Source organism: Leptonotus elevatus, chromosome 12 (assembly GCF_054856555.1).
Source record: "Leptonotus elevatus isolate MCC_2025b chromosome 12, RoL_Lele_1.0, whole genome shotgun sequence".
Taxonomy (NCBI): Eukaryota; Metazoa; Chordata; class Actinopteri; order Syngnathiformes; family Syngnathidae; genus Leptonotus; species Leptonotus elevatus.
The window spans coordinates 22417664-22441166 of record NC_141250.1 but is presented as its reverse complement, the minus strand read 5'-3'; the positions used below and the strand labels follow the sequence as shown (position 1 = coordinate 22441166).

The 23503-nt window shown below is 44.2% G+C and overlaps 1 protein-coding gene across 1 annotated transcript in view; it reads left to right on the top strand.

Annotated features, from left to right (window-relative positions):
- Window positions 1-23503, top strand: part of col5a2a (collagen, type V, alpha 2a) — a 32098-nt gene that overhangs the window by 6412 nt on the left and 2183 nt on the right. The window contains exons 2-53 of the mRNA XM_086090960.1: window positions 11556-11807; window positions 12067-12086; window positions 12164-12196; window positions 12290-12322; window positions 12457-12510; window positions 12728-12820; window positions 12906-12977; window positions 13111-13155; window positions 13423-13476; window positions 13553-13606; window positions 13699-13752; window positions 13839-13892; window positions 13990-14043; window positions 14153-14197; window positions 14306-14359; window positions 14499-14543; window positions 14703-14756; window positions 14833-14931; window positions 15065-15109; window positions 15186-15284; window positions 15371-15424; window positions 15546-15653; window positions 15861-15914; window positions 16060-16158; window positions 16267-16320; window positions 16398-16496; window positions 16572-16625; window positions 16734-16787; window positions 16875-16928; window positions 17065-17118; window positions 17241-17285; window positions 17366-17464; window positions 18230-18337; window positions 18494-18547; window positions 19153-19206; window positions 19286-19339; window positions 19438-19491; window positions 19606-19713; window positions 19818-19871; window positions 20112-20165; window positions 20302-20463; window positions 20745-20852; window positions 20928-21035; window positions 21128-21181; window positions 21256-21363; window positions 21612-21665; window positions 21739-21846; window positions 21983-22036; window positions 22111-22218; window positions 22437-22746; window positions 22969-23150; window positions 23256-23498. Of these exons, the coding sequence (XP_085947086.1) occupies window positions 11556-11807; window positions 12067-12086; window positions 12164-12196; window positions 12290-12322; window positions 12457-12510; window positions 12728-12820; window positions 12906-12977; window positions 13111-13155; window positions 13423-13476; window positions 13553-13606; window positions 13699-13752; window positions 13839-13892; window positions 13990-14043; window positions 14153-14197; window positions 14306-14359; window positions 14499-14543; window positions 14703-14756; window positions 14833-14931; window positions 15065-15109; window positions 15186-15284; window positions 15371-15424; window positions 15546-15653; window positions 15861-15914; window positions 16060-16158; window positions 16267-16320; window positions 16398-16496; window positions 16572-16625; window positions 16734-16787; window positions 16875-16928; window positions 17065-17118; window positions 17241-17285; window positions 17366-17464; window positions 18230-18337; window positions 18494-18547; window positions 19153-19206; window positions 19286-19339; window positions 19438-19491; window positions 19606-19713; window positions 19818-19871; window positions 20112-20165; window positions 20302-20463; window positions 20745-20852; window positions 20928-21035; window positions 21128-21181; window positions 21256-21363; window positions 21612-21665; window positions 21739-21846; window positions 21983-22036; window positions 22111-22218; window positions 22437-22746; window positions 22969-23150; window positions 23256-23498 (4280 nt within the window). The remainder of the gene's footprint in view (window positions 1-11555; window positions 11808-12066; window positions 12087-12163; window positions 12197-12289; window positions 12323-12456; window positions 12511-12727; window positions 12821-12905; window positions 12978-13110; window positions 13156-13422; window positions 13477-13552; window positions 13607-13698; window positions 13753-13838; window positions 13893-13989; window positions 14044-14152; window positions 14198-14305; window positions 14360-14498; window positions 14544-14702; window positions 14757-14832; window positions 14932-15064; window positions 15110-15185; window positions 15285-15370; window positions 15425-15545; window positions 15654-15860; window positions 15915-16059; window positions 16159-16266; window positions 16321-16397; window positions 16497-16571; window positions 16626-16733; window positions 16788-16874; window positions 16929-17064; window positions 17119-17240; window positions 17286-17365; window positions 17465-18229; window positions 18338-18493; window positions 18548-19152; window positions 19207-19285; window positions 19340-19437; window positions 19492-19605; window positions 19714-19817; window positions 19872-20111; window positions 20166-20301; window positions 20464-20744; window positions 20853-20927; window positions 21036-21127; window positions 21182-21255; window positions 21364-21611; window positions 21666-21738; window positions 21847-21982; window positions 22037-22110; window positions 22219-22436; window positions 22747-22968; window positions 23151-23255; window positions 23499-23503) is intronic.

The following is a 23503-nucleotide window of genomic DNA, read 5'->3' as shown; positions in this document are numbered from 1 at the left end:
GTGGCCAAAGTTAAATTCTACGTTGGAGAGAGTTTGCGTACGCAGCCACTGCAGAGCGTGAACGAGCGTGGACGAGCGTGGCCGGCGTTGGTGGCGTGGCCGGCGGGCGGTTGTTGGCGGCCCACCAGGGTTTGCAATGCGGTTCCGTTGTTTAGGTTGCGGCATGTTGGACACAACTTTCGCTCTTTTTTTTTCTTTTTTTTTTGCTTCCTTTACACGAACGAGGCCTGCAGATCTTTGCATCATTTACATTATCAGCAGTCTTGTAATATTTGTTCCATTCATTTCATTTACAGTTAACATTTTTTAATTTCTATTAAATTGTTGTTGTAAATAATCAAATGACAAATGGTAACAAATAATTTAAATGCCAACTGAGAATAATTGTGTTCAATTTTTTTCAACTGAATAATGTCTTTATTATAAGATGAATGTATTAATACAATAAAAATGTGTCCCATGCACTTAACTTAAAAAAAGGAAGAAATTATATCATATTTGGCTAATTCATTTATCATAAATAATGAAATAAAAAGTAAACGAGAAATTTAACAAATTTTATTGATATCATTAAATAACCAATTCATTTATTCTAAATAATTAAATACATAAATAATATAATATTTTTACAACGAGTATTTTAATTTTTTATCAATTATCTTATTAAGAATTGTAATGATTGATGAAAACATTAACATGAATTATTATTATTATTATTTTTTTTTAAATGTACACGTCACCTACGAATGACCATCTGTCGACGAGCTTGTACTGCGAGCGGCATACATGGATTTGTCGTGTTCTCCTCGAGTTTTTGTTTCGCTGCAAAGACTTCCGACTCCATTTGATACTTGGCTTGACCGAAGTGGCGCACACGTAGCAAAATCCCCCAGAGTTTCATATTTCTTCACCAAATCCATAAAAAGTTACACTTGACAGTATTTCCCTTTCTGTCTCGGCCGTGCCGTAATATTGCAGATGTTCCACAATGTCGAGTAAACACGTGCAAAAGCCATTCGGAGCGGGGAGGATTCCCCCCGGTTTCGAGTTTTGACGTCTTTGCAAGACGATTGGCACGAAGAGCGCATCAATCGAAAAACATCGACGGCAATCTTGCGCAGCCGGATTGACCCCATTTTCGTTACTGTGCGAAATGTTGCCGGCGTTTGGGGTGCAGTTGAACGGAAACGGACCCACAATTTGGTGGTAAAACTGAACAATATTAGTAATAAATAAAGAAATAAAATATCCCTTTATATAGTTCATGCAATATTTGAAATGATTGTTATTGTTATTATTATTTGGTAAAGCTTTGATATTATGAAGCACTTTTCAAGTTGGTGTGCTATTTGGTTTGGTAATGAATGAATGAGACGGCGAATTGCTTGGTTAGCGAGTGACTTGGCCGATCCATGGATTGATTCGATAGTTGGTCGGTCGGTTGTCTGGCTGGTTTGTTAGGTAACTAGCTAGTTAGTCATTTGCTTGTATGACATCCATTTGATCGACCTGCATGTCATGGGATCATATTCGGGAGCGTTGTCATGGTGATGGACTGCGAGCATTATTTGAGCACAAAAGCGTGTCTATGTTGTCCCAGTCAATGTCACATTGTGTCGGACCAATGAGATGCGCAAATGTGTCTGCTGGCGTCGGGTGCCTCTCAGGCGCCCCCCCCCCCCACCACCACCCCCTCCCTCCATGACGTCATGCCATGAATCCGGCTCAAGTTGGCCAGGGAGAACTGAAAAGAAAATCTCTTCTTACAAAATGGTGTCGTAGCTTTGAAATGTTAGCTTCTTTCTGTTGTATGTAATCACGTTAAGTTTTCTGCCATCTAGTGGTTGAGTGTTTAATTGCGCTCCCTATATCTTTAGCAATTCAAGCTAAACAACAGACCTGATCTTAGGCTTTTTTTTTTTCTTTTTCTTTTTTACCCACAAGGAGTTGAAATGATTGGTGATTGTTGTACACGACGGCTTTGATTCTGCTGGGAGTCGGCCATGACAGATGTGCATGACATGCTGTGTAAAGTATGAGAGCGTTAGTGATGAGGGGGGGGGGGAGGGGCTTGCAACAAATGCGAGGCTGCACAATCTGCAAAAGCTGCTCCGCATTCACACGCAGACACGGACATTTTGAAAGCATACAGACACTTTAGTTGCATGTTTTGTATGTTTGTTGTTTGACAGATAATAAACAATTCTTCAAAAAGCTCCCTGTTGAAGTTTAGTACCGTCAAACAACAGAAAACATTGTGTTTTTTGCCTTTAATGGAGTCCGTTTAAGGTAGCGTCTCAATGAGTGGCGAACGTAGCGAATGTTGCTTTTCATCAGGGTTCGTTAAAACAAAGTCACAAAAGTCTTCCCCAGACGTTGGCAAACTGTTCTGAACGTGGCTCGGAAACGATGGCGGGAAGGTTGGGTTAGCGAGTGCCGGCGTGCCGCGTGCACTTTGTTATGATTTTGAACATGTTCAAAATGTCTTGGCAACAAGGAAAACTTTACGACCATTAAAACGGTTTGTGAACATCTGGCTAAAGTCTTTGCAACTTTTTACAAGCTCGGTGATATGCGACCTTGCCTTTAGCTCAATGCTAACAAACAATGCAAAACGTCATAGAGAGGCTAACAAATGAATGAATGGCAGTTGTCATCAATTGTTGGCCAGCAGATGGATCCGTTTGGCTTAAGGCCAGTTCAATGCGATTGGCTTGTCGATGCCGGACGGCGGCTTGAGTGAACTTGTGCCGGCGTGCAGTTGGTTATCGGCTAAATCCGTTTGTCCCGCAAGTCACCTGTCGTCCCGCAAGCGTCTCTCGCAATTTGGGAAAAATGCATCAAGGTATCTCGACTCTCGGCAAAAGAAAGGAGGAGGCCCCCGGGGCGCCCAAGCACCTTTTTTTGCTTCCTGAATGAAGGCCAGCAGAGGATCACGAGATAATGTCCACGTTTATTAGTTTAGTTGTTCAGGAAATTGACGATGGATATCAGAGGACTACGCCTCAAAGCCGATCAAATTCCACGTTGAGCGAATTTGGCGTTTCCATTTCAGAGATGCTGCTCGGGCAATCTTGAGCCAAGCCATCCGCTCGCTCTTTTTTTTCTGCAGATACGCAATCCCGTCAAGTGCGTTGGCTTTTGTTGCCAAACAACGACAACAGCAGCGAGGCTGTCTTTTGGAATCTTTGAACCCAATGTTGTGACTGAGCTGCGATGAGAAGAACTGAACGTCATGTGATCATTTTGGGCCAGAGATCAACATCGCACGCGCACAACAAACAATTCTGAACATGAAGCCGTCATCCAAAAGTGGAAGAAATGTCTTATTGATGTCGTAATCATAGATTTTGTTTCATTGAGGATTGTTATGATTTCAAATGCATCTTCATTTTTGTTTAAAGTAAGCGATATACTGCTTTGACAACCTTCGCTTTATAGTGCCTTGCCAAAGTATTAGCCCCCCTTGAACTTTCTGACCTTTTGCCATATTTCAGGCTCGCATGTATTTCAGTATTGTTTGGCGCTTAACATCAAATTCAAACAACAAACGTGAACGGCGTTTCGTGCTTCCCGGTCATGGCTCTCCTCATGGGCAACATTCCTGGCCTGCCGCGGCGGGGGCGGGGGCGGGGGCGGGGGCGGGGCTGGACGGGGAATGGGGGTTATAGACGGCGCAGTGCATAGAAGCACTAAATCCAAGCAGCTGCATTTCTTTCTCAGAACCATAAGGAAAACAAAATGGAGACAGGAACAGCAAGCGAGAAAAGGAGAAAACGAGTCGTGAAAAACATGCCTGGGAAAATGAAAATTCATGGGGGAGGGGCAGTCTGGGGGGGGGGGGGCACGCGTGTTTTAACAGTGATAAAGAGAATGGGAGGCATGCGAGATTGTTGAAGATAATAAAAAAAAGAAAGAAAGGAGCTTCTGGCACCCAATTGTCAGCAAGGATGAAGTGACCTTCAACCCGTGTAGCGCAGAAGGTCAGACAAAATGTGCAGGTGAGGAAGTTTGCTTGAGGGGATTTCATCTCTTCTCCTCGGAAAAAATGACTCGCAATTCTTCTTCGCCGAGAACCAACACGCGTGTTCCATCCGTGGCCTTTGTGACATTTCCACATTTGAGGCAAGGCATCATGCAAATTGAGCACCTGGAGGCCCTCTTGGCAGCGTTGTGAACCCACTGGAGTTGTGGGCGGAACACGCCCCCGCTGCAATACGATTGGCTGCTGCATCACGGGGAGGACACAATCGCTCCGACGAGAGGGCCGTTCTAAAGAATGAAAACAATTACGTTTGTTTGGGTTAGCGTTAGCGTGGTTGGGGTTAGCGTTAGCGTGGTTGCAAGTTGCGGTGTTCTTGCCTACAACTCTGGCGGGATTCTTAATCAAATCTCTTGTAAATTAATTGGGTTTTTTTTAATTGCCTTTTTGGGGGTCCATAACTCAAAACTCACAAGATGCACACCAAAAAAGTCTCAATGGACGATATGCCACGGAGGAGGCGGGACTTTATTGATATGTTTTTGTTTGTGTTTTTTTTTTGTTCCACGTAAAAGGATAGTACTTATGTAAACAAGTGTATGACAACAAACACATTTTTGTCTTTTCCCCGCAAAATATAAAACGCTAACACAAACTTAACGTAACTTTTAGCAAACATTTCGTAGGCTACTTTTCAGTTTCAGAAATGTTCCTTTTTTTTTTATGCGACATTCCCACGTTCTTATTTGTCACATCATCGTTGATATACACGAGAGAGGGGAACAAATGTAGATCGTTTTTCGTATCATGCAGTTTGGATTTGACTTTTGAACCACATTTGTTTTTTTTTACGATATTACGACGTTTCAAAGCAAATCGATGATCAATTCTCCGTTGTCCCAGCAAATGTATGTTGCGCAACTTTTGTGAGGAATCTTTGGATTTGATGCTTTCACGTCTGGCCGCATTCCCTGTTGATGCTCTGGCGGTGCGTTCAGGTGCACCGGGACAGTTTCAGTTCTTCTTCTGTGTGCAGAATTGTTGAAGTGTGAAGACGTGCTTCAAGTTTTGTACGACAACATTGCCACGGAAATGGACGATGGGAGGTCAGAGAGAGCGACGATGCTAACATCGGCAACTTTTCCAATATAGACGCACTGAATGGAATTCTTGACGCATTTCATGAAAAATGCAGGAGTTGGAGGAGGAATGGTTTGCGATTTTCCGTGTTTCGGTCCACATGTTTTGGATCTGGTCTGGGAAGGATATGAACACCACATGTTTGACATTTGACCCGCCAAAAAAAGTCATCTCTCAAGTGGAAGTCAGTTCAGCCTTTTGTTCTCGACAATACCCAAAAAATCTGTGTCCTGTTGTTCTTTTTTGTGAAATGACTACTTTGGCGGACTTTTCTTTTGTAACCGCGTCGTCCGCGATGAGATCAAAGAACAATGCACATAAAACAAAATAAGCAGATAACATTAAAGACACAAGCTGCCGCCAACGTGACAACGCACCGTGTTTTTTTTCATGGCAAATCTTTGCAATCGTTCAATTAGTTCCGCTCACGTTCGATGGTCGAGGCAAAAATGGATTTGCACCTGATTCCGACCTGATTTGGCTGAATTCCTTGGAATTCCATCTAGCCTGGAACTTTGCCGAAATGAGTGCTTCAAACAAAACGGCCGACTTCCTGTTAACAATCATGCATGAGTCCTTGAGACTTGCAGAGTTATCATGAAAGCATCCAATGTACTTGCAATAACTCTCACACCACGCGAGGATCTGTCAGCGGTGGTGGATTTATCTTTTCAGTTGATCTTTCTTCCTCAGATGAAGAAAGCAATTCCGAGAGGAAAACCCCCCAAAAATAAAAGAAACGAAGAACAGAACGAGGCAGGAGAAGGAATATGGTCCTCATGAAACCGAAACCGTGTAAACACGTGAGGGGTCATAAATCTACACGCGCATTCCTATGGAATTCAATCGTTCTCCCAGTTTGGGAACGGGCAGCCAAGCCAACGAGTGTTCAGCATTTAGTGCGTTTTACGTTGTCCTTGCACAGTGGTTAGTAAGTCTGCCTTAAAGTTTTGAGGTTTGCGGTTCCACTTTTGGATGGATGGATAAATGGATGGATGGATGGCATCCGTGCCAACCTGTTAAAAATGCCCAGTTTTGTCTCAAATCTACTGCACATTTCAAGGTGCATTTTCCAGTTAAAGACATCAATTGGTGCACAAAGTGGACATGTAAGCAGTCCATCATTTGAACTTTTCCTGGACGCAGCCTGCGCGACTCCTCCCTTTCTGGAGACGCTGAGCTTTTTGTTTGAAGAAGCCGAGGCCAGGAGCGTGTTCCAACTTGAGCCGTCCCTTAGCTTTTAAGCCTCATCAACACGCAGTAATGCAGCAAAATCCTGGAAGCATTATGAAGCGAAGCGGAGCGGGCAGGAGCTTTTCTTGCTTCAAAACAAAAGCAGAGTTCAGCAAATAGCGGCAAATGCTGTGTTTGCCTACAAGCTGGTTTTGACCCTTTGCCGTCCCCCGCGCGAGAGCAAAGATTTGTGTGTGGCCGTGAACACCTCAGGTCTTCGGGCAGGAAGGGGCAGCTGGTGCGAAGCCGCCCGGCAGCAGCTGTAAATCATCTGCATCACGCTGTGCTCCGCGTGACTTACACTTTCCATCGTTTTCGGCGGGGAAAAAGTTAGTCTGGCCGCGAAGAAGAAGCTGCGGTTGGTGACGGAGACGAGGACTTTTTGTTTCTGAAACTTTGGTCATATTCTACCTGATCGCAAACCCGACACTTGACGGGAATGCAAATCCACAAGTCCCAATTTAATGATGACTGTTGGGTGCAGAATTAAGAGTTAGTTGATTACGATCCTCTTCTGGTCTACGTCCGTTTGAGACTCTCTATGGGGGACTAAAACGCTTGAAAGCACTTGCATGACAACCTGACTGGCAACGCAGAGATTTCAGTCTTGTGTGGGATTTTTTGGGGTGACGCTGATCAACAAGTTTTTGGGGCATTTAAACTATAGTCCATTTGAGCCATAACATAAGTTAATGTCTGCGCTGTTGATTTGCGGGCCATTTGTGTGATGTCCTCCTTCCTGTCCTCTTGTTTACTTACAACGGGCAACTATGAATATCCACTAATTAGTTGTCATCTGGCAGCTACTGTACATTTTTTCAAAGTTGAGGTTTTGTTGCGGACACTCTCTCGATGTACGCCTCAAGCGTGTTGATCTCTTGTCAATCTGCGGTGTGTATGGCTCAGGGTTCGACTCTGCTTGTTGAAAAGGATTAGGGTGATAGGTAGATTAGGGTTAGGTATAAGTGGGGTATGTATTTTTGTTCTAGTGTTGTTGCCGTAGCTAGCTAGCAAAGATGGCTGTCCAGTTGTGGTGTGTATGGCTCAGGGTTCGACTCTGCTTGTTGAAAAGGATTAGGGTGATAGGTAGATTAGGGTTAGGTATAAGTGGGGTATGTATTTTTGTTCTAGTGTTGTTGCCGTGGCGAGCTATCAAAGATGGCTGTCCAGTTGTGGTGTGTATGGCTCAGGGTTCGACTCTGCTTGTTGAAAAGGATTAGGGTGATAGGTAGATTAGGGTTAGGTATAAGTGGGGTATGTATTTTTGTTCTAGTGTTGTTGCCGTGGCGAGCTATCAAAGATGGCTGTCCAGTTGTGGTGTGTATGGCTCAGGGTTCGACTCTGCTTGTTGAAAAGGATTAGGGTGATAGGTAGATTAGGGTTAGGTATAAGTGGGGTATGTATTTTTGTTCTAGTGTTGTTGCCGTGGCGAGCTATCAAAGATGGCTGTCCAGTTGTGGTGTGTATGGCTCAGGGTTCGACTCTGCTTGTTGAAAAGGATTAGGGTGATAGGTAGATTAGGGTTAGGTATAAGTGGGATATGTATTTTGTTCTAGTGTTGTTGCCGTAGCGAGCTATCAAAGATGGCTGTCCAGTTGTGGTGTGTATGGCTCAGGGTTCGACTCTGCTTGTTGAAAAGGATTAGGGTGATAGGTAGATTAGGGTTAGGTATAAGTGGGGTATGTATTTTTGTTCTAGTGTTGTTGCCGGAGCTAGCTATCAAAGATGGCTGTCCAGTTGTGGTGTGTATGGCTCAGGGTTCGACTCTGCTTGTTGAAAAGGATTAAGGTGATAGGTAGATTAGGGTTAGGTATAAGTGGGGTATGTATTTTTGTTCTAGTGTTGTTGCCGTAGCGAGCTATCAAAGATGGCTGTCCAGTTGTGGTGTGTATGGCTCAGGGTTCGACTCTGCTTGTTGAAAAGGATTAGGGTGATAGGTAGATTAGGGTTAGGTATAAGTGGGGTATGTATTTTTGTTCTAGTGTTGTTGCCGTGGCGAGCTATCAAAGATGGCTGTCCAGTTGTGGTGTGTATGGCTCAGGGTTCGACTCTGCTTGTTGAAAAGGATTAGGGTGATAGGTAGATTAGGGTTAGGTATAAGTGGGATATGTATTTTGTTCTAGTGTTGTTGCCGTAGCGAGCTATCAAAGATGGCTGTCCAGTTGTGGTGTGTATGGCTCAGGGTTCGACTCTGCTTGTTGAAAAGGATTAGGGTGATAGGTAGATTAGGGTTAGGTATAAGTGGGGTATGTATTTTTGTTCTAGTGTTGTTGCCGGAGCTAGCTATCAAAGATGGCTGTCCAGTTGTGGTGTGTATGGCTCAGGGTTCGACTCTGCTTGTTGAAAAGGATTAAGGTGATAGGTAGATTAGGGTTAGGTATAAGTGGGGTATGTATTTTTGTTCTAGTGTTGTTGCCGTAGCGAGCTATCAAAGATGGCTGTCCAGTTGTAACACTGCAGTGTCTTTCTGTGCATCAAAAAAGTAGCGAGACCGCCAAATCGTGCTGAAATGCTGCAGACGCCACGTTGTGTTCAAGGCGGAGAGGAAAATGGCTTCTCTGTGAGCTGACTGCTGGAAAATCCACATCATGCTGACACATGGAAGGAGGATGGGTTTTCGTTCTTTGTCATTAGCATGCTGCGCTTCATGCGTTTATGGAAAAGTGAGGGACACTCAGAGGGGGGGGGGGGGGTGAATGTGTCTCTCCTCCAGACTTGCGGTTGGGTTTTTGAGACCCCACCGAAAACCGCACCACTCTTCCATGAAATATCAAATGCACTGGAATACTGAGAATCTCTCTCTTTTTTTTTTTTTAAAGCCAACAGGAAAAATCGGTTTGCAGCTGCTGTGAGGTTTTCATGTGTTAGCAGTGAAGGTCATTGGATTTTTCCACACCTGCCGAGATTTGATTGCACAGAAGACACAATCCAGACGTTTAAGGGATCAGAAAATATAAAAACAATGTTTAACCTTGCTGTTGTGTGTGTTTCTCGAGTACACTAAACATGTGACCTGCTGTATTTTTTTCTTTTCTTTTCTTTTTTTTAACATTTTTTATGATTTTCCTTCATTCTGAAACTTAAGTCCTTTTGATTGGCTATAAATGGCAAGGTCAGAAGTCGTATGAAATTCAATAATTGCCTTGCGTTGTGTATTGATCAAGTTCCATTTGCATTCACATTCACTTTGTTTGATCCCAGCCCAAGAAGATTTGTTCCATCCGATACCACTTTGGGAACGAGTTCCTTTAGAGCACACAGCTGGAATTGTTTAGTTGTGTCACTTGCTGACTTTCTTTTTTGATTTTGTTACGACGTAAGAGCGACTGCTTCAGTTTTACTCTCTAATGTCAATATCAGATTGTTTGGTTGTGCATGTTCGACACGTTGGTGTGAGTACAACCAATGTAACGTGTGTGTGTGCGTGTGTGTGGTTGACTGTGGTGGTCCGACCTGACTAATCTGCCGTTAAGGCCCGGGCTGCCCCCTGCTGTTTACGGGGAGGTGAAAGAATCTGGTAAACGGAAAAAGGAAAAAGTTGCATTCAGTCAACTAAAAAAGTCCGATTAAATATGATTTTTACATTTGACCGTTTTTTTCTTTCTGTCCAAATTGTTTGGTCGCAAGTGGGCATCAAACATGCCATCAGAGGAGAGGAGTAACCCTAACCCTAACCCACTCTAAAAACAGTCAAGTCAAAATGCCCCAAATTGGGTCAGAAAGGGATCAACCAACCTTTTTTGGGTTATTCATTTATTTTAACCCCAAAAAGTTGGTACAAAACCTCCCCAATTTTTTTTTTTTATCTTTTTGCACAAACAAAACTAAAGTCAAGTTGTTTTGTATAATACATGTTTGGGTTATTTATTGAACCCAATTTTTCATGTTAATAAATAACCCAAAACTAAAACAACCTGATACTCGGGTCTTTTGTGCAAAACAAACACATTTTTGTGGGTTGTTATTACGATTTGACTCGTGTTTTGGGGTTAAATGAATAACCCAAAAAGTTGGGTTGAAATTAATAAATCACAAAACGTGTGTATGTGTGTGTGCGCAAAACAACACATTTTTGGGGGTTGTTTTGTGGGTTATCCATTTGACCTCACTTTTTAGATGAATAAACTAAAAAGTTGGGTCAAATGGGTCAACTTGTTAACCGAACTATTTTTAGAGTGTGTCTACACAAACCCTAAACCCACTTTGAGAAATTTGGTGGGGGGGAATACATTTTATTTGGAAATACAAATTGGTGTTTTTTCTTTGAAGCCGATGACGTGAAGTTGTGAACTTCTGAACGCTTGAGCAGGTTTTTCTTGTGCGCTTCAATTAATTCAGTTGAAAGACAAAACCTGGGGATGAAATGATGTCACGTCTAACGGCTGGAGTCTTTGCTGTAAAAAAGAATCACATTTTCCACAAGTTCATTTGTCGTGTTTGTGGTGTCGCGTGCTGCAATCGGGTTCCGTCTGGTTTTTGTGAGCGTGGGTGGTAAAATCTAGACAGCATTTGTTTTTATTGCACTTCAATCTCAAATGAGGAAGTGTAGAAAACTACAACGAATCCTCGCCTGTATCACATTTTTGATCATTTGACTGGATCGGTTGTTAAACAACACCCACTGTCGTACGGTGTTCTGCAGGGTTCAATTCTGGGGCCTCTGCTGTTTTCATTGTATCTGCTGCTCTTGGGTTCCATCTTGCGATAATATGGTATCTCCTTCCACTGCGATGTCCCGCCAAGCAAAAAGACACTTTCTCATTGAGGCCACTTTTGTACTGCCTGGAGGGCAAAGGCCAGACTTTTTCACTCATGGAGGCAGCACTTCATGATCGGACACACCTACAAATTGGCAACTTCCATGAACATTTGTGTGCATGCCTGTTGAGAAGCAAAGTACTAATCTGCACTAGCACTGCAGCCTTGCTTACCTTTTGCCTTTTACGTGATGGTGTTGTCTAGCTGTAGCTTGAAAGTGGTAGAAATTGTCCCAAACTAGCTCTTAAGTCATGAGTGGAGACACTTGATGTGGTGGTAGACCCCCCCCCCCCCCAAATAGGACTAATAAAAAGGGAAGCAGTACTATCGACTATCATATGCAATATTTTGAGCATTACAAAGCTTTTTTGAATGTCACGTTCCTCCTCTCGAACGCCGGCTGATAAACAATGAGTCTGATCCCCTTTTCCTGCGCTCCCAGGAGACGATGGCAGCTGCAAAGCAGATGGCCAAGTGTACCCCAACAGAGACATCTGGAAACCGGAGCCGTGCCGACTCTGCGTGTGTGACAACGGTCAGGTCCTCTGCGACAACATCCAGTGCGATGAGCTGACCAACTGTGAGAAGATGGTGGTCCCCGAGGGAGAGTGCTGCCCAATTTGTCAGAGCGAAACCTCCACCCACGGCGGCGGAGGCGGCGGCGGCGGAGGCGGCGGCGGCGGGGGTTCTTATGGTGAGCCATTAAAGATTTTCCGTTGATCTCTTCAAACGTGTTACAATTTGAGTTTGGGTATTATTGTTCTTTTAAAAAAAAAAAATGTTAAAGATCTAAAACTTGAACCAAAACATATGATGAATGACTTTCTTTTACTTTGTACCTTTCAAAGAACCGTAAACTGTTTATTTCCTGTCAAAAGAAGCAATAACACTCAATTGCATGACAAGTGATTGTAAAATGTAATAATGTATGATTTTGTTTTGTTTTCTTACAGGTGGGGGCAGAATTTACCAGGTAGGCAACGTCATTTGTACGAGCATAGAACACATTTGGTTTGGGTGATTGTTTCATCTTTCTGTCTTTGTTTCCAGGGCCAGAAAGGAGAGCCTGGTGTTGTCCCAATTGTGAGTATGTTTTTTCTGTTTAAAGTTACACCCGAACTCATCAGACCAGAAAGGGGAAAAAAACATAACAAATCTTACTCCGTGTATCTGCAGGTGACTGGTATTCGAGGTCGTCCTGGACCAATGGTGAGCATCTTGGTTACCTGGCGATGGGCCACAGATTAGCGTATTTAACTCCCACTGCCACATGCGATGTGTGTCTGTCTTTTGATCAAACTTCATAATTAGCTTGCTCAGTTTTACATCTTTGGTTTGCATAGGGACCGCCTGGTGGTCCAGGAGAAAGAGGATCCAGAGGAAACAAAGGAAGGCCCGTAAGTTACAGGAAACTCTACCCATCCATTTTGAGACTCCAGTATATTTTCCACATCAGTCCTGAAAACAGAGGACAGGAGTTGGTGTGTGTGGGGGGGGGGGGGGGGGGGGTTACACCCTGGAATGGTCACTAGTCATTCACAGACTGGAAAGTCCGTTACACACAAAATGACACAACTTGAAACTGTGTGAGAACAGTCTTTCCTTTGCTTCCAGGGGCTGCGAGGCTCTCCGGGTTACGACGGAGAGCCGGGAATTCCGGGACAGCCCGGTGAACCCGGACCTCCGGGACACCCGACTCATCCCGGAGTAAGTCAAAACCACCACCCGCCCCCTTTCCCTGAGGAATCCTTTTGCTCTTCTGCAAACACTAATTGTCCCGCTTTAACCGCAGGGTCTTGGGGCGCAGATGGCCGGAGTATTGGAAGGGAAAAATGCACCTCAAAGCATGTTGAGCGGCCAAAGGGTAAGATGTCAGCAAAACCTTTGCATTTCTCCTGAAACGTACGATTGCATGTTACACCCTCCTCCGTGTTCAAATTGTTGTTATTTATACCCTTCAAATTTGCAAGGTAAATTGAGCAATTGTTTTGTTTTAGGGTGAAGCTGGAGCAAGAGGACCTTCTGGGCCAACTGGTTCCCCTGTAAGTCCAATATTCTGACAACTGAATCACCTTTTGGGGGCCTTGGATGCACCTAAAAAGTCACCAATTGTTGCTCGTGCCCATATCTTACATATCTGTACCTCATTTTTCAGACTATAAGTCACTCCAGAGTACAGCCTAAATCACATTTTTGGGGGAATATAAAAAAACGAAACAAGACCAACAACAGTAGACCTCGGACTTGCACTCAGGGTCCCCGTACCCCAATCATCTTTTATGAGTCTTTGTTTCTCTTGATTCTAAAAGGGTCAGTCTGGACCACAAGGACCTCATGGAGATGTTGGCGATCCAGGGCACATGGTATCACATCCTTAGCATTGTCCATCATCAGATACGCATTTGCCCAGATGTTAAGAATAAAAATGTGCATCTTTAGGGTCCGCCTGGGCAAAGAGGACCCGAGGGCCCCGCAGGGAAAGCAGGAGAAGACGTACGTCAAGCCTGGGCTGCGGCTACGAAACATCTCACTGCAAACTGCAGCAGTGTTGCCAGTAATTGTTCACCTGTTATGTCCTTGCTTAGGGTGGAGCAGGCAAGGCAGGAAATCCGGGAGAAGTTGGATTCCCGGGTTCACAAGTAAGATCATTTGTCCCGTGGTGTGACCCTGGTGTGTCTTGTCGAGCAATCGTTTCTAACTGTAACAATGTTGACTGGTATTTTAGGGAGCAAGAGGATTTCCAGGTACACCAGGACCTCCTGGACTAAAAGGTCACAGAGTGAGTGAATGTTTTCAGCAGTCTGTTTAACATTCAGTCAAAAGTTTGGAATTTTGCATTTATGTCAAATACGACCATGTATTATCATCTTTATTAGGGACACTCAGGGCTACTTGGGCAAAAAGGAGAACATGGAGCCGTCGGATCCAAGGTAAAACGAGGCTGGTGTTGCTTCATAGTAGCAGCAGGCCTGAAAAGGCCATCTTTAATCGTGAGCCGACAACAACGTAATACATGTTTTTTTTCTCATACTTCCTCAGGGTGCCACAGGCCCACCTGGTCCAATGGGAGGACCTGGACCAATGGTCAGTATTTTCTCAAATTCTCCAATGATCAGCATAGTCACGACACTCATCGACGATTGACTGTAGCTAAAAACACCTTGTGCAACCAATCATGTTCTGTCTTTACAGGGTCCTGCTGGGATGCCTGGGGAGAGGGGCCGCCCTGGACCTGGTGGTGCAGCGGTATGCAACATATCAGTCCTGGGCAAAGTTTTGTTGCCATGATAACTAGTACAGACCTTACTGAGTATGAGGCCAAAATAATTTGATGATTCTAAGAGATTTTTGTTGTCGTTGGTTTGGTTTTTGTTTTTGCTCTTAGGGAAAACGTGGTGTACCTGGTAATCTTGGAAAGCCAGGTCCATTGGTAAGTCAGCATTCACCCAATTCAAAGCTTTAGAATACATTGAGAAAGTTGATATCCAACACAAACAGTGGAATTTTCTTGTTTATTAGAATGACTAATCGCAGTGCCTACAAGATCACATTTAAGGAGGTTAAATGATAACTTTGTGTTGGTTTCCAGGGTCCCCTGGGTCTCAGCGGCCCTAATGGGTATCCAGGAACGCCAGGCATGAAGGCAAGCATAGTCAAAGCATCACTCTAATCACATGCTCAAACAGATATTGATCTCATCTGTGCCTTGTGTATCATAGGGACAACCCGGACCCACAGGTGTTCGGGGTCCAGAGGGCCCTCAGGGGCAAAGAGGAGAGACTGGTCATCTGGGGAGACCTGGAGCTATTGGCCTCAGGGTAACATTTTCTTCATGTCACACCACAGGAACAAATTGCAAATGTCCTTTTATTTAGTCAATTACAAAGACATTTATGTCTATGCAATATTGCCATGAGCTAATACCCGAATGTTTGTATTCTGCATCCAAAGGGACCCATGGGTACAGATGGTGGCCCAGGAGTCAAAGGACCAGTGGTATGTAAAACAACATAATTGAAATAATAATAATAAAAAAAGAATACATTTGGATTACAAGGCTGAATTACCACAGGGAAACCTTGGCCCACAAGGCCAAGGTGGGCATCTAGGACCCGCTGGCCCTCCAGGACCTCAGGGAAGCACTGGCCAGCCTGGCATTAAAGGACAACTGGTACGTTGGATCCATAAGTGTGGATTTCAATTTTAAAAGATTGTTGCTTGTGACAGCTTTTAATTAATATTCTCGTTTCGTTAAAGGGAGATGTTGGTGTACCAGGATTTAAGGGAGAGGCTGGACCCAAAGGAGAATTTGTAAGATGACAATTAGCAGTACATTGTATTGTTGATACAAACACAATGTCACAGAAGTAAGAACATGTTAGATTCTCGCAGTCTGTCGTTTATTTACCCCCACAATGTGTCACATATCTAGGGTCCCCAAGGATCCCAGGGAGTGCTTGGACCTCAGGGTGAGGAAGGGAAGCGGGGAACTCGAGGAGACTCTGGAACTGTTGGGCCCGCTGGTCCTGTTGGTGAGCGAGTGAGTCATCGTTCATCCTCAAGCCGTAACTTTCGACATTAAGAAGTCTGTATATTAGGGACCTGTAATGTTTAAATCCACGTGGTCAACGACAGAATAATGGGTTTGCGTTAGCGCCATCATTTAAATGTCAAATGGTGAGCTGCGGATCTATTTCGTCTTGACTGAATATCGAGCCACGGTATTTGAACCAGGCTGTGTTTACAGGGTTCCCCAGGCAATCGAGGATTCCCAGGTGCTGATGGTCTGCCTGGACCAAAGGTGCAGTTAATTATTCTTTCATCTTATGACTAGAATTCAAGATGCTTTCTTCACATTTCTATATGTGATGACAGTCTATGCTATGATATATATATTTATATATATATATGATAAAATGCCATCTATAATGTGTTCATCTCTGAAGGGTTCTCTAGGAGATCGTGGAATATCAGGCTCCTCAGGACCAAAGGGTTCCTTAGGAGATCCAGGCCGCACAGGAGAACCTGGTCTACCAGGTGCAAGGGTAACACTGACAACTTTGACATTTAACTCTTTAGCAACCGTCTCTATTAGTTCACGCACTTGTGTCCCAAATGTTTCTATTGCTAACCTTTGAATCTCCTCGCCAAAGGGTCTTACTGGCACTCCTGGAGTCCAGGGGGCGGAAGGAAAACCAGGACCACTGGTACGGCAATGCCCTTTATCCATTTTGACATCAAATACATGAATTGGGTTAAGTCAAGGTATTTGCATGTCATTTAGGGTGCGCCTGGTGAAGATGGTCGCCCAGGCCCCGCTGGCTCCATTGGCAACAGAGGGCCCGCAGGAACTATGGGAATACCTGGCCCCAAAGGATTTAATGTAAGTCCCACTATGCAGCAGCTGATTTCACCCACATGTTAGTCTCTAATTCCAAATATGTCTTGAATTTAAAAGGGTGATCCAGGAAAGACAGGTGAACAAGGATCTGCAGGAGTACCTGGTCAAAGGGTGAGGAATCTTATATTCTAGTTTCAAGACAAAAAAAGCAAGCCTCGAAACTATTATTCGACATTGGTTTGATATTTGCAGGAGTTATATTTGTCTTTTGTCCTTTAGGGTCCTCCTGGAAAAGATGGAGAGGTTGGACCAGCTGGCCCACCTGGCCCATCTGTAAGAGCTGTCATCTTAAATATATATATATTTATAAATTCTCTCCACCGTTATGACAACTGCCTAACGGGCTAACTCAATCAACAGGGTGTTGCAGGTGACAGAGGAGAACAGGGACCTCCAGGTGTAAATGGATTCCAGGTATGTCATTATTTTTACGCCAAGTATGACATTGTACTGCAGAAAGCATCACACAGTTTTAGGATTGAGCTTCATGTCAGAAGATATGATATTATTCAGAATGGATCAGGTATTGATGCGTCTGTTGTATTGTCAGGGTTTACCAGGAAATCAAGGTCCTCCTGGAGAATCTGGGAAACCAGGTGACCTCGTGAGTATAAGTATAAGTTAGAAATTGATGCAAACCCGTTCCTGATAATATTTTATTAGTGGTTCCAATAATAAAATATTGTTTAAATATTGTTTAGCGAGCATGTGATCTTGTTCTTTTAGGGCATTCCTGGAGAGCTTGGTGCTGTTGGTCAAATTGGACCGAGGGTAGGCAGAGTCCACTTTTCTGAATGACGTATATCTGTGATAGACTATGAGTATAAGAGCTGCTATGGTTTCTTCCACAGGGTGAGCGTGGAATTCCAGGGGAAAGAGGCGAGTTGGGTCCAATTGGTCTGCAGGGACCCAAGGGAATCCCTGGAGCTCCTGGTCCTGATGGACCGAAGGTAACACACTGTAGCACAGTCAGTCAATATGCAATGTGAAACTGCAGAAAATATGATTCTTAAATATAATTCGAGTGTGACTAATAAAATTGTTGATTAATGTTTTAAGCCGTATACCAGTGAGGGATTAACGTTTGCGATGCTAGCGAATGCACATTGTACGTCGGGGTTCATTCAAGGTCGCAGCCTTTCCTAAATGTTCTCAAAACAGTCCCAATTGTTCTCTTAACAGTCGGAATGGTCTTAATTGTTACAATGACATTTTTAATATGTTCTAAATTTCCTTGCGACAAGAAAGAACTTTAAGACTATTTAAGAAACTATAAAAACGGGTTAGGAAACTATTGAGACGAAAACGTTTCGGAAATGCTGCTAGCTTGACCGAACCCTGACGTGAAATCAACATTTGTTAGTGTTGCAAATGTTCACCCCTCAGTGGGATACGGGCTTAACTAATAGGTTGTTCTCTGTATTGGCAAAATCGGTTATTTGGAGCCACTAAACTAGCTAAACACCAATTTCGTCTTGAATGAATGTCAGTCGGTTCTCTATGGATGGAGAGCAAACTGCATTTTAGCCAAGAGAGAAAATCATACAAACACAGTCAAGTTTGTCAAGGAACAAGTAGGATTATTGGTCTAGTGAGCTGTTTTGTTGACGTTAAGGAATGAGTAAAAGAGATTTGGGGTTTGATATGGCAATGACCATCATCCACCCATGAGATAAAACACACAAATAAGTAACAATATCTGCGTGTCCCTGAAGGGTAGTCCTGGTCCTCCTGGTGCCTTAGGTGATGTGGGTCCTCCAGGTCTTCAGGGGATGCCGGGAGAAAGGGGCATCTCTGGACCATCTGGGCCGAAAGGTGACAGAGTAAGTTTTTTGTTTTTGTCTTTTTCTCTTCCTCTTGTAAAGTGTTAAAGCATCAAGTTAGAATGAATGAATGAATGAATGAATGAATGAATGAATATTGTGACTTGAATACAGCCCAACATGGACAATCCCAAATTTGTGGTGTCTTTTGTACAGGGATCCATCGGCGAGAAAGGATCAGAAGGGACACCTGGAAATGACGGTGCAAGGGTAAGCGATTGGATTTTATCGACCATTAAATCAGCTCGATACAAGCAAGAATAGCGAAGTAGAGTTTGTAAGCAAGACAACTTCATTCTCCTCCAAAAGTACTGAAAATCGAGGCTAATTATTTTGATTTTTGCTGTAGACAGAAAACTTTTGGATTTGATTTCAAAAGATGAATTAAACTCACGCAACAGTTCAGCCTTTATTTCCACACTTATAAAGAAAGGATGGTACTACTTCAGTCTCCTCTTTAGCATGTAAAATGTAGACTCTATTGGGTTTAAATCTGGATATTGACTTGGCCTACGACCTTAAAGCCCCCCCCCCCCCCGATGAACTCATTTATGGTTTGACGAGTTTGTTTTCAGTCGTATTGCTGCACAATCAAGGATCTTATAATCAGTTTGGTTGTATTTTACTTCAAATTGGTCAATATGATTTTTCTGTAGACTGCAGTGTTCATTTTGCTTCTTCTATAAATGGAATGATTGCGAGCCAATCCCAGAAGAAACCATGCAAGTCTAAGCCATGATGTTATCTCCACTGAGATTCACTGCTTAACTGACAATGTTAAAACCTAAACGTCTGTGTGTTTCCTGTGTTTCCAGGGTGCACCTGGACCTGTTGGCCCATTAGGACCCGCAGGGCCCAGTGGTGAAAAGGTATTGTTTTTTAGAACCTAAGCCTGCTTTTCAAACAAGAATCTATCAAGAGCGATTTTAAAATGATGACACATTTCAGGGAGAACCTGGACCTAAAGGACCTGCTGGACCTTTCGGTTCCAGAGGAGTGCCTGTGAGTAAACGTGACCAGTGTTTTAATTGCATATGTGCTATAGACTGTATGGTCCTGGTTACTGCAGACAATGCTGACTATTTAATCATCCTCTACAGGGAGCAAGAGGTGACCCTGGCCCAATCGGTGCAGTTGGTTTTGCTGGACCACCTGTAAGTCCTCATCTGTTGCATCGAGACCGCAGGAACATAACCCTAAAATAGAAATTGAAATGCTTTGCCGTGATTACAAATTGTGTTGGTGGCTTTTCTACTTTGCGATCACAGGGTCCTGATGGCCAACCTGGAGTAAAAGGAGAGACAGGTGAACCTGGCCAGAAGGGAGATGCTGGATCCCCTGGACCTCAAGGCTTAGCTGGTGCTCACGGTCCTCCTGTATGTTGTAATAATGAATAGATTGTATGAAAAATGCTTTGCAACTGTGTTTATAAATGTTATTATTGTGCATGAGAGTGAAATTATGTCGTTTCCCTTTATAGGGGCCAATTGGTGTTGCTGGACTAAAAGGCGGAAGAGGAACACAGGGAGCACCAGTATGGATAATTCATAATAGCAGAAATGTTTTGATCAGAGACCATACAGCCATCAAGGGGAGGGACTGGACTGGACTGGACTAGACTAGTCTAGAATAAACTAGACGATAGAATCAACTAGTAGACTATACTAGACCAGACTAGACTAGACTGGGCCAGACTCCCCTCCCTGGGATGACTTAAAACAAAGTTAACAATTACCCATTCGAAGCATGATCTCATGCCATGTTTTGTTCCTAGGGACCTACTGGTTTCCCTGGATCTGCAGGAAGAGTTGGCCCACCAGGTCCAACTGTAAGTATTGTCATCACATCAACATATTTCAGACACCCGAGATTAATCTGCTTAAGTGGGGGAGCAATGTATATAATATAGAGACACTCTGACAACGCAATCTTGAACTCTTCAAAAGTGCAACTGATCCCCTCAGGGTCCAATTGGTGAAGCTGGACCATTAGGAGCACCTGGAAAAGAGGGTCCTGCCGGTCTTCGTGGTGACCATGGAGCAAATGGAAGACAAGGAGAGCGGGGACAACCAGGACCTTCAGGAAACCCAGGGGACAAGGGAGATTCTGGAGAAGACGGCCCCACGGTTGTAGTGACTCCTTTGTTGAGAAAACACTCATGATTGAGTTACACCAAGATAGACATCTTAGCTTAACATGTTATCTAAAGTATAAAATGTTATGCCATCCAGGATTTTTTTTTATTTTGAATTTGAATTGAGATATGATTGCAGCGTAGCTGCTTTAGAATTATTTAGAGTTCAGGTACAATTTTTTTACTTTTTCCAGTTAAAACACACAACGAGCTCAATGAGCTAACATTGAAGTTTCTCAGTATTAAATATTGCTTTTGTGAACTTTGTATTAGGGCCCTGATGGTCCTCCAGGCCCAGCAGGAACTACAGGCCAGAGAGGCATTGTGGGTCTCCCGGGTCTGCGAGGAGAACGGGGCATGCCAGGTCTCCCGGGTACAGCGGTCAGTATCATTTTTTGTCGTAACTCTTCCATGCCAATGCATTCAACACTTTCTAATAGTCATTTCTACTTTTAGGGACCGCCAGGAAAACAGGGAGGCCCTGGATCAACTGGAGACAAAGGCCCTCCAGGACCAGTTGGCCTTCCAGGTGCCAATGGGCCACGTGGTGATCCTGGTCCTGATGTTAGTACTTTTTATATCTACGTCTGTGGTTGCCATTTGACTCAACTCCAAGTGTGTTTCCTGTGCCTAAATGCTTGTCTTTTGTTCCTCAGGGCCCTGCTGGCTCTGATGGTCCACCAGGCAAAGAAGGTGTTCTTGGACAACGGGTATGAGCAAAACACCACGGAAATTGTAAGTGGCTTTAGATGTTGCAAGAAACTGATTGTGAATAGTTTTCCAGGGAGACAGAGGGGATCATGGTCCAGAGGGTTTGGCTGGTCCTCAGGGACTTCCTGGCCCTCCGGGTCCTGTTGGTGTAGCTGGGGAGGCTGGAAAACGAGGACATGCTGTAAGCATTATTATACTACGTGTACCTTTTTTTGCCCAGAGGTAGTCCAAGTATCAATTGGAAGTATCCTCATGGACTTCAACATGATAAAAGCATGTGTTGTATTGTGAACCTGACACACTTACAAAGAAGAGATAAGTACATTCTGTGAGCATGTTGGAGCATGAATGAACTTGGGTATTAAATTGCGGGAGTAGAGCTGTTGGCAGACACATTTAGTCCCTGAGGCCTTTTTCTTGATTTTGCAGGGTTCCAGAGGACCTGTTGGTCCTCCCGGATCAGCAGGAAAGAGAGGCCTCGTGGTGAGTTTTTACCTGACTTTTGTTTGACGTTGGAAGGCACCCTTCAGGCTCATTAGCATAACTTGTATCTCAGGGACCCCAAGGACCACGTGGAGATTCGGGTGATTTAGGTGATCATGGAGAAAGAGGGCAGAAAGGTCATCGTGGATTTACTGGTTTGCAAGGTCTTCCTGGACCTCCGGTAAGTCAGAGCCCATCACAGCGATTACATTCGATCCAGAGTACGATGCAGTTGTTCTATTCGGACAAGCTATTTTAAGACTGCTGCAAGAAGAAAAATGGAAGTAAGACAACAAGAAAATGCGTTCTTTGTTTAGGGCACAACGGGTGAACAGGGAGCCTCCGGAATTTTTGGACCAAACGGTGCACGGGTAAATGCAACACCTATTCTATTTCTTATTCTTTTTATTTCTCCAAGACTAAAAGGTAACCATTTGTATTTCAGGGGCCACCTGGTCCTATCGGGCCCCCCGGAAAAGAAGGATACATTGGACAGCCTGGGCCAATGGGACCTCCTGGAACACGTGGAATCTCGGGAGAAATTGGACCAGAGGTATTATCTCATTACCCAATTAAGAAAGAGACGTTACCCTGGCAACATTTGCTGCTTTAAGGTGGGAGGAACTCATAAAAATAAACCCCCCAGACTTATTAAGTCAATGAACATCTTTTCACCAGATGTTTGGTGAGCTCAGTTTTTTGTGCATCATGTGTTCATGAACTCAAGCAAAGAAAATGAAGTATCAATAATGATGTTTTCTTGATACACAGGGACCCACAGGAGAACCTGGACCCCCAGGCCTTCCTGGACCCCCAGGACCTCCCGTGGCAGCTATGGATGATCTATTTGGAGGCCCTTACGACTACGAAGATGTCCACCCTCCTCCGCCGGAGTTCAGCGAGGATGAGGCTCTACCCAACACAAACGCCTCCACTGTCTTACCGGTGGATCCTGGCGTGCAGGCCACCCTGAAAGCCCTCAGCAGCCAGATTGACAGCATGAAGAGCCCAGACGGCAGCCGCAAGCACCCTGCCAGGACCTGCGATGACCTCAAGAGATGCTACCCCACGAAAAAGAGCGGTGAGCGATGAAAGATTGTACTTCCAAATAACTGAGGTTAAAGTTAGAGAACCTGAATCAACTCTTGCAAGATGTAAAATATCCGTGCTAACTGAGAGGTTTGGCAGCGGATGTTAAAGAGCAACATAGGAGAACCTGGTGATGTCGTAGATGAACATAATGCTTCAGATCAAAGCTCAACTATACGAACAAATGGACAAAGATGGCTACTCTGTGATGCAGGAGAATTCTGGGTAGACCCCAACCAAGGCAGTTCCGAGGACGCCATCAAAGTGTACTGCAACCTGGACACTGGCGAGACGTGCGTCTCCGCTAACCCGGCCAGCCTACCTCGTAAAAACTGGTGGAGCTCTTCCAAGAACAAACCTGTGTGGTTTGGTGCTGACATCAACAGAGGAACACAAGTGAGTGCTTATATTTGAAAAGAGAATGCCTTTTTTTTTTTTTGCTGTTGAAAACTTTGTTGAATTATTTATTATAAATTTTTGTATGATGCCGTACATTTGCAGTTCACTTACGGCAACAAAGAGCAGGCAGCGAACGCCCTGAGAGTCCAGATGACCTTCATGCGCTTGCTGTCCAAAGAAGCGTCTCAGTCCATCACCTACCACTGCAAGAACTCTGTGGGCTACAAGGACCAGAAGGCGGGCAACCTGAAGAAGGCCGTGCTCCTCAAAGCCTCCAACGACCTGGAGCTCAAAGCGGAAGGAAACAACCGCTTCAGATACACCGTGGTGGAAGACTCCTGCACTGTAAG